At 45.1% G+C, this 10,146-nt stretch overlaps 1 protein-coding gene across 1 annotated transcript in view; it reads right to left on the reverse strand.

Moving 5' to 3' along the window:
- Nucleotides 1–1,941: 1,941 nt before the first annotated feature.
- Snrpc (small nuclear ribonucleoprotein polypeptide C) overlaps nucleotides 1,942–10,146 on the reverse strand; it is a 12,905-nt gene continuing 4,700 nt past the window's right edge. The window contains exons 4-6 of the mRNA XM_005360371.3: nucleotides 9,673–9,762; nucleotides 5,743–5,847; nucleotides 1,942–2,277 (exon numbers count right to left, since the gene is read on the reverse strand). Of these exons, the coding sequence (XP_005360428.1) occupies nucleotides 2,153–2,277; nucleotides 5,743–5,847; nucleotides 9,673–9,762 (320 nt within the window). The 3' untranslated portion in view covers nucleotides 1,942–2,152. The remainder of the gene's footprint in view (nucleotides 2,278–5,742; nucleotides 5,848–9,672; nucleotides 9,763–10,146) is intronic.

Here is a 10,146-nt window from a genome sequence, read left to right on the forward strand (position 1 = left end):
CAGAGCTAGAGAGGTGACGTGATAAAGCAGAGGCGTAACAGCTGTGTTTCTGCACTTGAGCATGGAGATGGACCCCTGATGCAAGCTGGCTAGCTAGCCTGACCAAACCACTGAGCTCTGGGTTCAATAAGAAAGCCTGCCTTCGCAGAGAACAGAGTGATTGAGACATCAACCCGACATCCACATGTGTCCACTTACACGAGCACAAACACATGCAACAAGGAAAAGCTCCAGACTGACAGTCAGCAAAGACAGACATCTACTTTACAGAAGCAAGGAATTAAATGCTTCCACACGAGCTGAGAAATGGATGTGAGCTTCAGAGGAAACAGCCCGTCTGTACTCTTAGAAGACTGACCTAAGTCAGCATGCTTGATTTCTGAGCTACAGAACTCTCAACGACAAAGGAAGCAAGCTGGTCTAGTTGGAGCCCAACCAAGCAGCATGCCTTTTGGAAATGGGGTTCTGGGACCTGTGTTGAGGCGGCCTGAACTTTCAATTTATTCCCTTCTGCAGACGCTAAATCAAGTGGCCCAGAGTACAGAAAACCTGAAGCGGTGACCAGCAAACTGACCGTCCTGTGCTTGCTTAGTGAGATCCTACTGTCACAGGCTGGTTCCACATGCTACCTTGTTCACAGTGTTAATTACGCCTAGACAGATGGACTGTTTTAGCGACTGTTTTATCTATAAATTACTACTTAATCTTTTCAGAATTAAATACACCAAGCTAAATTGAGTCAGAAAAAGAACTGGAGTAATTTTACAAATCTTGTAGCTGGCATGAAGGCTGGAAGTGGTAGCACACACCTGTCATTCCGGCACTGGGGAGGTGGAGGCAGCAAGGTTCAAGGTCAGCCTCAGCTATATAGTGAACTCAAGTGCAATATGGACTACAAGAGACCTTTGCTTACACTGCGCCCCCGCCTCCACACGGCAAAAAACCAAGGAGGGAACCCGAGAAAAGAGAGTAATTGACTAAAGTGGGTAGAGTAACTTACCTGTGGCCATTAACCAGAGTCCAATCCTCACAAATTGTCTTCTGACTTCTACAATCACACAGGCATCAATGTAACAAACAAACAAACACAAAAAATGGCTTTTGAGAGAGGGTTTCTCTGTGTAGCCCCAGAAGTCCTGAAACTCACTCTGTAAACAACGATGGCTTCAAACTCACAGAGATCCACCTGCCTCTGACTCCCAAGTGCTGGGATTAAAGGTGTACACAACCACCACCTGGAAATTTTTTTTTAATGTATTGATGCCCAAGTCAGGAATGGCAGTACGCACCCATAGCGCATCAAGGCTAGCCTGGGCTTTATAAGATCCTATCAGAGCCAGGCGTGGTGATCAGCATCCTCCACTACAGTGAGGGAGGTCAGTTTGCGTCACTTGGAAAATATGTCTTGGGGCTGGAGAGGTTAAGAGCACTGACTGTTCTTTCAGATGTCCTGAGTTCAATTCCCAGCAACCGCATGGTGGCTCATAACCATCTATAATAGGATCTGGTGACCTCTTCTGGCCTACAGGGATACATGTAGGCCGAGCACCACGTACATAAAAAATAAAGAAGTCTTTTAAAAAAAGACGTCTCAAAATCAGATAGATAAAGCCAGTCAGTAGTGGTACGCCCCTTTAATCTCAGCACAGGAGGCAGAGGCAGGAAGATCTGAGTTCAAAGTCAGCCTTATCTACAGAGCAATTTTAGGGAACAGCCAGGACTACACAGAGAAACCCTGTCTCAAAAGAAAAAGAAATAAATCCTATCTGAGATACAAAAGGAAAAACGTTCCGAAGTCCTATAATGAGGAAGTGTAACTAGACACAGACAGGCAAGCCCAGGGACACACATGGGACACGCTGGAGAACAAGCCAGCAGAACACAGCTGGCTACACCTCCTTTACAACACAGAACAGAAAAGGAAAAAGAAGGGCCACGCTCTTAACTCAAACAGCTGACAGATTTATTTTCACATTTCACAATGTAAATGAGCGCTGCACTTTTTCTAACCCCACTTCTCCCCTCCAAACTATTCTGTCAGGAAAGGGGAAGCCTTGCTTGTCGTGCAGCTAGAAAACACCCAGGCTCAGCACTGTGATCTCCTGCTGAAACAGAACAAGAAATACAAAACCGAAATAGAGCCTTTCCGCTCTTATCTGTCTGGCCGAGTCATGCCAGGCCGTGTGGGCACCATCATAGGGCGAGCAGGGGGTCTCATCATTGGAGGCCCGGGCATCATGGGCATGTGGCCACCCATGGGAGGCCTCATTCCAGGAGCTGTAGAATGGAAAAAAGGGGAAAAAGGATGAGAAACAACGTTCAGGAGACTTCAACTAAACACCTTCAACAAATCCCAGCACTCAGGAACAGAGGATCTGAATTGAAGCCAGTCAGTTTACAGAGCGAGTTCCATGACAGCCAGCGATGCACATAGAAACCCTGCCTCAAGCCGGGCGGTGGTGGCGCACGCCTTTAATCCCAGCACTCGGGAGGCAGAGGCAGGTGGATCTCTGTGAGTTCGAGGCCAGCCTGGTCTACAAGAGCTAGTGCCAGGACAGGCTCCAAAGCTACAGAGAAACCCTGTCTCGGAAAAAAAAAAAAAAAAAAAAAAAAAAAAAAAAAGAAAGAAACCCTGCCTAAGGAAACAAACAAAAAAAAAAAACCTAAGTAGTAGACCCTGAAAAATACTAGAAAAAGACACATAACAGGAAAAGTACAACAAATCCACCAAATTTAAGTTCCTTAGGACATGAAAATAAGATGAAGACGCGAGCGCAGGTCTGGAAGCTGCTCTATGACAGCAGTGCCTATAGACAAACCACTGCACAGGACCCAGGGACTCGAGCTCTGCTTTGCTCAGTATGCTTGTGTGTTTTTACTTTTGTTGCTCTGCTTATTAATAGTTAGGACAGGGTCTCTATTATGCAGCCCTGGCTGCCTTTAACTCAGAGATCCCCCCTGCCTCTGCCTCCCAAGCCGCTGAGGTTAAAGGCATCAGCACCGCACCTGGACTACTCAGCCCTCAGCCGATTATCTCCCCCACACCATGCAACAAGAGCTGTCTCCTCCATGGCCTGGAAAAGAGGCCAGTCTCACCAATAAGTGACTTTTGGGAACTATGGGAAGGTAATCAAAGCCAGGATGAAAACCTGACAGTAACAGCATTTAGCTCAAATCATGAAAAATAAAAGGCAATCATGAATCATATCAAATGGAATACACAGAATTTCATTTTCCAAATGCAATTTAGGAACTATTAATCAGTTCTGTGTGTGTGTCAAATATGAACGAGATCTATGTGCCACGGAGGGGACAGCAGCCAGGACAGGAAAACCTCATGGCAGTCTCGGCACAATCACTGTGCACGCCTCATCTGGATGCTGGGCTCATGAATATTCATTTTTCTACTATGCTCTATAACTGTTCTGCTCTATGAATTCTTTATAAATATCAAACTTTTGTTTGTTGTTTTTCAAGAAAGAGTTTCTCTGTATTACATCTCTCACTGTCCTGGAACTCGCTCTGTTGTAGACCAGGCTGACTTCAAACTCACAGAGATCTGCTTGAATTAAAGGAGTGCACCACCACTGCCTGGCTATAAATATCGAGTTTTGGAAGCACAGAGGGAGTTGCCTATAATCCTAGCACTTGGGTAGCAAAGGTAAGATGATTGTAGCAAGTTTGAGGCCAGTCAGGGGTACAAACCAAGCCTTTATCTCAAAAAGGAAATAAAATGATAAATTGGGTATGGGGTACACAGAAATTACAGATGCATCCTGGTCTCCCAAAATTAACTGATTTTGATTAAAGGCTTGTGATATAAGTAACTCAAGATATAACCATATTTGAAGCTGGATGTGGGGTACAAGCCTGTAATATCAGCACTCTGAGGAGAAAGAGGGCTCCCGAGTTCAAGGTGATCCTGGGTTACTAGAGTAAAACTATTTTTCAAAAATTCAACATACTCCCTTTTCCCCACTAGAGGAGTGTCATTGATATATTCCATACTTGAGCATGTGAGCACACACAGGAACTCACAGGTAACTGTATGTGCAATGACTACAGAAGGTACGGAAGCTGTGAGGACCAGTGTCAATGGCAGCATGGATATGTCCTCAAGCCCACGGGCTCCACGAGCACATTCACACTTGGCAGTCTGTACAAAAGTGTGTTTGCAGGAAACTGGGCACCTGAATATTTGTTCTTTCCCTTTCCCTATCATTTGTTTTTATGTGTTAGTTTTAAAGAAACATTGCCTACTGTGCGTGTCTCGAAATATTCTCTTGAGTCATTAGGATCACCATGCCCAGCGGGATTTCTTTCAATGGCTCACTCATTCCTGGTTGCCAGCATCTTTAAACTCACTGGATATTGTATTTTGTGACACTGGCTTGGAGAACAAGCAGCTCACGATGGAATGTATCTTTAGTTCCAGCTTATGGGAGGCGGGGGCAAGTAGAGATCTCCGTGAGCTCCAGGCAGCCCAGTTTACATGAGACTCTGTCTCAGAAATAGTAAATAATTTTTTTTTTTTGTTTTTTTACAGGGTTTCTCTGTTTCGAGACAGGGTTTCTCTGTGGTTTTGGAGCCTGTCCTGGAACTAGCTCTTGTAGACCAGGCTGGTCTCGAACTCACAGAGATCCGCCTGCCTCTGCCTCCCGAGTGCTGGGATTAAAGGCGTGCGCCACCACCGCCCGGCAATAAACGGTAACTACATCTAAATCACCCGGCTGTGTTTTGAGTTCTTATGCCCAAACTGTTCTCTATCCTCCCATCCCTCTAACATCCACACCGAAGCTCCTGGTGAAAAAGGTGCTTTCATCCCAGCGCTGTGCCCTGGTTTGTCCAGCTGAGCTGGCGGCACCGCTTGTCTATTTTCAAACCATCTCACTGTTATTACTGCAATTAGATAACTTTAACTATTAAATAAATAAAGTGTGTGAGAACTTGCCAGACACTAGTGGAGCACACCTTTACTCCCAGCACTCGGGACACAGGCAGCACTCTGTGAGTTCAAGGCCAACCTGGTCTACAGAGTGAGTTCCAGGACAGCCAGGGCTACACGGAGAAACCCTGTCTGAGAAAGCGGAAAGGCTCTAAACTAGATGCCCAGAACACCAGTTCCCTCTCCGGCAAGGAAGACCTCAGGAGCAGATTATACTACAGTCTCCAGCCACTTGAAACTGAAATTCCAGCTGAGGTGAGCACTGGGGAGGCAGAAGCAGGCAGATACTGCAAGTTCAAAATTAGCCAAGGATACATTGTAAGACTTCATCTTAAAACAAACCACTTTGCAGAATTAGGGTGTGGGCAAGCTGGCTAGGCAGGCAGCAGAGCTTGCATGCAGACCCGAAGCCAAAGATGGCGGGAGAGAACCAGCACCACCTGCCCTTCAATCTCCACACATGCAATGGTGTGCAGGTGGTAAGCACACACAAGAGAAACTTCCTTTTTGTATTAAAAACCTGCAAGGCCCTGGGTGCATTTCCTGCTCTGGCAAAAAAGAACTATAAATACAATTTTTGTGGCTGAGGCTAAATGGTAGAACTCATAAGCACATCAAGGCACTGAGTTCAATCCCTGGCAACCAAAATAGAAAGTATTTGTCCTAAGTGTTTTGTGGGTTCCTACATTAAAAACGCTGACCAAATTCAATTACAAAACTTACAGCTAACAAAGAATGCCCCGTAATGCAGAACTAGAACCCACCGCACAACTAAAAGGTGACCCATTCTAACTCACCAGGTCCCACGGGCATCATCCCAGGAGGAGGTGGACCCATCATCGGCATCATGGGAGGGCCTCCCATGTGGGGTGCAGGCATCATGCCAGGGCGAGGAGGACCCGCTAAAACAGACAATGGAGGCTGTGGTTAAAGAGGTTTGCATGCTGACACTTCCTCTCTGAATAAAACTAAGAGGCTCTCATGACTAGTCCAAACGCTAAACAAACCTCCTGCAGTTTCTTATTCTAGCAGGGGACTCACACATAGAGCATACCATAACTTGTACTTTGTAATTAAAGAACAGTGACAAAATCCCAGCACCCAGGAGGCAGAGACATGTGGATCGTGTTATTTGCTGTGAGCTCATGGTCAACATGGTGGTCTTAACAAGTTGCAAGGCGGGGCTGGCGAGATGGCTCAGCGGTTAAGAGCATTGCCTGCTTTTCCAAAGGTCCTGAGTTCAATTCCCAGCAACCACATGGTGGCTCACAACCATCAGTAATGAGATCTGGTGCCCTCTTCTGGACTGCAGGCATATATGCAGACAGAATATTGTATACTTAATAAATAAATATTTTTAAAAAAAAAGTTGCAAGGCAACCAACCAGGGCTATACAGAGAGACCCAGTTTCCAGTAACAAAACAAAGCATAAAGGACACTTGGTCGATCTTCCAGAGGTCCTGGGTTCAATTTCTAACACCCACATGGCAGCTTACTTCACAATCATCTTTAATTAAAGTTCCAAAGGATCTTATTTATTTATTTATTTATTTATTTATGTTAAGATTTTCGAGACAGGGTTTCTGTGTAGCCCTGGCTGTCCTGGAACTCACTCTATAGACCAGGCTGTCCTGAACTCAGAGATCCAGCTGCCTCTGCGAGTGCTGGGGTTGAAGGAGTGCACTACCACTGCATGACATGAGTAAGTTCCAGGGCCTCTATTGCCACCTTCTGGTCTCTTCTGGCACCAGGCACACAAACAGTACACTTAAAATATATGTAGGCAAACCACTCATGCACGTAACATTTTAAGAATTCTACAAATATGTCTGGCTATTGCTATTCTGAGACTCGCTGTAAAAAGATGTAGACTGGCCTCAAAACCAGAGAACCCATCAGAGGGAAAGGGCAGGAGCGCGAGTGCCCTGGAGCTGCACAGACAACGCCCTCACGTGTCTGAGGGCACCTCAGGGAGCGCCTCCTCTGAGCAGCCCACATATACAAGACTGTTTAGATCGCAGCCCAAGTCCAGTCTGAACCTTCCCAGGGGAGCAAAAGGACAGTGACCTTGCACTAGAACCCCCCACCCCCCAATAACACAGGCTCACGGTCCACTCCACTGTCAACTATCCAAGTCTTACCTTTCACGGGCTTAAGTATGTTGTGGGATATTTGTACAATGTGTGAAGGTGTGCTTGCTGTGATTGGTCTCTGAGAAAGCTGAACAGCAACTAGCTAGGCAGGAGATATAGGCGGGACATCTGGGCAGAGAGAGGAGGAGGAATCTAAGCCCACAAGAGAGACAAAAGGAGACTTGGAGGAAGCAGGATATTCAGTACCAGACAGAAAATAGATTAATAGAAGTAGATTAATTTTTTTTTAAATATTTATTTATTTATTTATTATGTATACAATATTCTGTCTGTGTGTATGACTGAAGGCCAGAAGAGGGCACCAGACCTCTTTACAGATGGTTGTGAGCTACCATGTAGTTGCTGGGAATTGAACTCAGGACCTTTGGAAGAGCAGGCAATGCTCTTAACCACTGAGCCATCTCTCCAGCCCCCAAGTAGATTAATTTTTAAGAGCTAGTGAAACAGGCCAAAGCTAAGGCCAAGCTTTCATAATTAATAAGTCTACATGTCATTTGTGAGCTGTGGCAAAAACAAAAATCTGACAATATAGGTACATTAGAAATTGGGGAAAAAATAAAAAAAATAAAATAAAAAATAGGGCTGGTTAGATAGCTCAGAGGCTAAGAGCACTGGCTGCTCTTCCAGAGGTTTTGAGTCCCAGCAAACCACATGGTGGCCCACAACCTTCTGTAATGAGATCTGGTGCCCTCTTCTGGCCGGCAAGCATATGTGCAGGAGCAACCCTGTATACATAATCAATAAGTAAATATATCTTTAAAAAAAAGGAAGGAAGGGAAAGAAAGAAATTGGGAAGACTGAGTTTATCAGCTATTTAGGTCTTCTAGTGTTGTGTTCATACCAATAAAGAATTTAATTTCGTTGGGCAGTGGTGGCGCACCATTGAGGAGGCAGAAGCAGGCAGATCTCTGTGAGTTCTAGGCCACCTTGGTCTAGAAGAGCTAGTTCCAGGACAGGCTCGGAAAGAAAAAAAAACAAAACCAGAATTTACTTTGTTTAGTAGTATCTATCCACACCTCACAGGTTCCTTTTGAGCTCTCCATTCCTGGGAAGTCCCAGATTTCAACTGGAAGTTAGCCCTAAGGCAAGCATCTAACAGTCCTAGTGCTTGGGAGCCTGAGAGGACTGAGCTTCACTACAGCCTGTGCTACATGTTAAGACTGCCAGACTGGTATAGTACACACCTTTAATCCCAGCACCAAGGCAGCACAGACAGGTGGGGTCTCTAAGTTTGAGTTTAGCCTGGTCTACAAAGTGAGTTCCAGGACAGCCAGGGTTACACACAGAAAAACCCTGTCTCAAAAAAGAAAAACCAGAGCTGGGCGGTGGGGTGGGGTGGTACCTTTAATCCCAGCACTCAGGAAGCAGAGACAGACGGATCTCTTTGAGTTCGAGACCAACCTGGTCTACAGAGCTAGTTCCAGGACAGGCTCCAAAGCCACAGAGAAAAACTGTCTCAGAAATTAAAGGCCAGGAAGATGGCTGAGCGGGTAAGGACACAAGCTGCTCTTTTTCTCAATCCACAAAGGAACAAACAAGGACTCAGCCCTCCAAGCCTTCCTCTGAACTCCACACATATGCCAAAGAACACACATACAATAAAACACCAAAACACTCCAAGGTCGGCCACTAGTCTCTATGTGAAGACTACACACACACTTTCACACTCACACAAGAGGAAATTGTACGGTTAAAGTTGTTTTCCTCAACTAGTGAACTATGATGTGGGATAATGCTATTGTACACTGTAAAGATTTGTAACTTGTATTGGTTTAATAAAACACTGATTGGTCAGTAGTCAAGTAGGAAGTATAGGCAGGGCAACCAAACTAGAACTCTGGGAAGGAGAGGCAGAGACACAGTCATCAGCCAGAGGCAAAGAAGCAAGATGAGAACGCTGCACTGAAAAGGTACCAAGCCATGTGACTAAACAGAGACGAGAATTATGGGTTAATTTAAGTTGTAACAGCTAGCTATTAATAAGCTTGAGCTAATAGGTCAAACAGTTTATAATTGATCCAAGCCTCTGTATATTTCATTGGGACTGAACAGCTGTGGGACTGAAATTCTGTCAATACCTAGTCAGTCAACAAGTTCTGGAAGCCAACTATGTGACAAGCTAATAACCTGATGGAGGAAGGTCATTGGTTGATTAATAAAGAAATTGCTTGGCCCTGATGGGTTAGAACATAGGTGGGTGGAGTAAAGAGAACAGAATGCTGGGAGAAAGAGGAAGTGAGCTCAGATGCCAGGCCGCTGCTCTCTGAGGCAGACACGATGAAGCTCCGACCCAGGATGGACATAGGCTAGAATCTTCCCAGTAAGCGCACCTTGGGGTGCTACACACATTAATAGAAATGGGTAATCAAGATGTAAGAATTAGCCAGTAAGAAGCTAGAGCTAATGGGCCAAGCAGTGTTTAAATGAATACAATCTGTGTGTTGTTATTTTGGGGCATAAGCTAGCCAGGCGGCCAGGAGCAGGATGGCAGGAACGCTGCCCGCAGCTCCTTCAACACTAACCAAAGGATAATCTGAGCAGTTGCACACTTTAACAAGGAGTTCCAAACTTACGGAGACTGGGGGGAGGCGGGATCATGGCCCCTGCAGGAGGAGGAGCAGAGAATGGAGCTGGAGGTATCTTTCCTTGTTGAAATGCAGCCGCTTAAAATAAAGAAAACAAAAAATGATGCGTTAAATGCAGCAACTCATTTACTAAAATAACCACCTTCTTTGAAATGAACTCTATTCTAAAATTACTACACGTGGCACACCAGTTTTAAGCCATTGAGATACTCAACTGTTACAACTGCAATGAACAGTTTACTAATTCAGGTACTCAAAGCTTTCTTATAATTTAACCATTTAATAGCTATTTGTACTCTTCACTTCAATAAGTAAAATACCTACGCTACCAGGCCTGCTGGTGTACACCTGTAACCCACCATTCAAGAGCAGTTGGAGGACTTAAGCACAGGAGTCTGAGATCAACACAGGCAATAAAATGAGGTAAGTCTTTACATTTAAAAAAATTTAGTTTAGCCGGGC

This window comes from Microtus ochrogaster, linkage group LG2 (assembly GCF_000317375.1).
Source record: "Microtus ochrogaster isolate Prairie Vole_2 linkage group LG2, MicOch1.0, whole genome shotgun sequence".
In the NCBI taxonomy this organism is placed as follows: Eukaryota; Metazoa; Chordata; class Mammalia; order Rodentia; family Cricetidae; genus Microtus; species Microtus ochrogaster.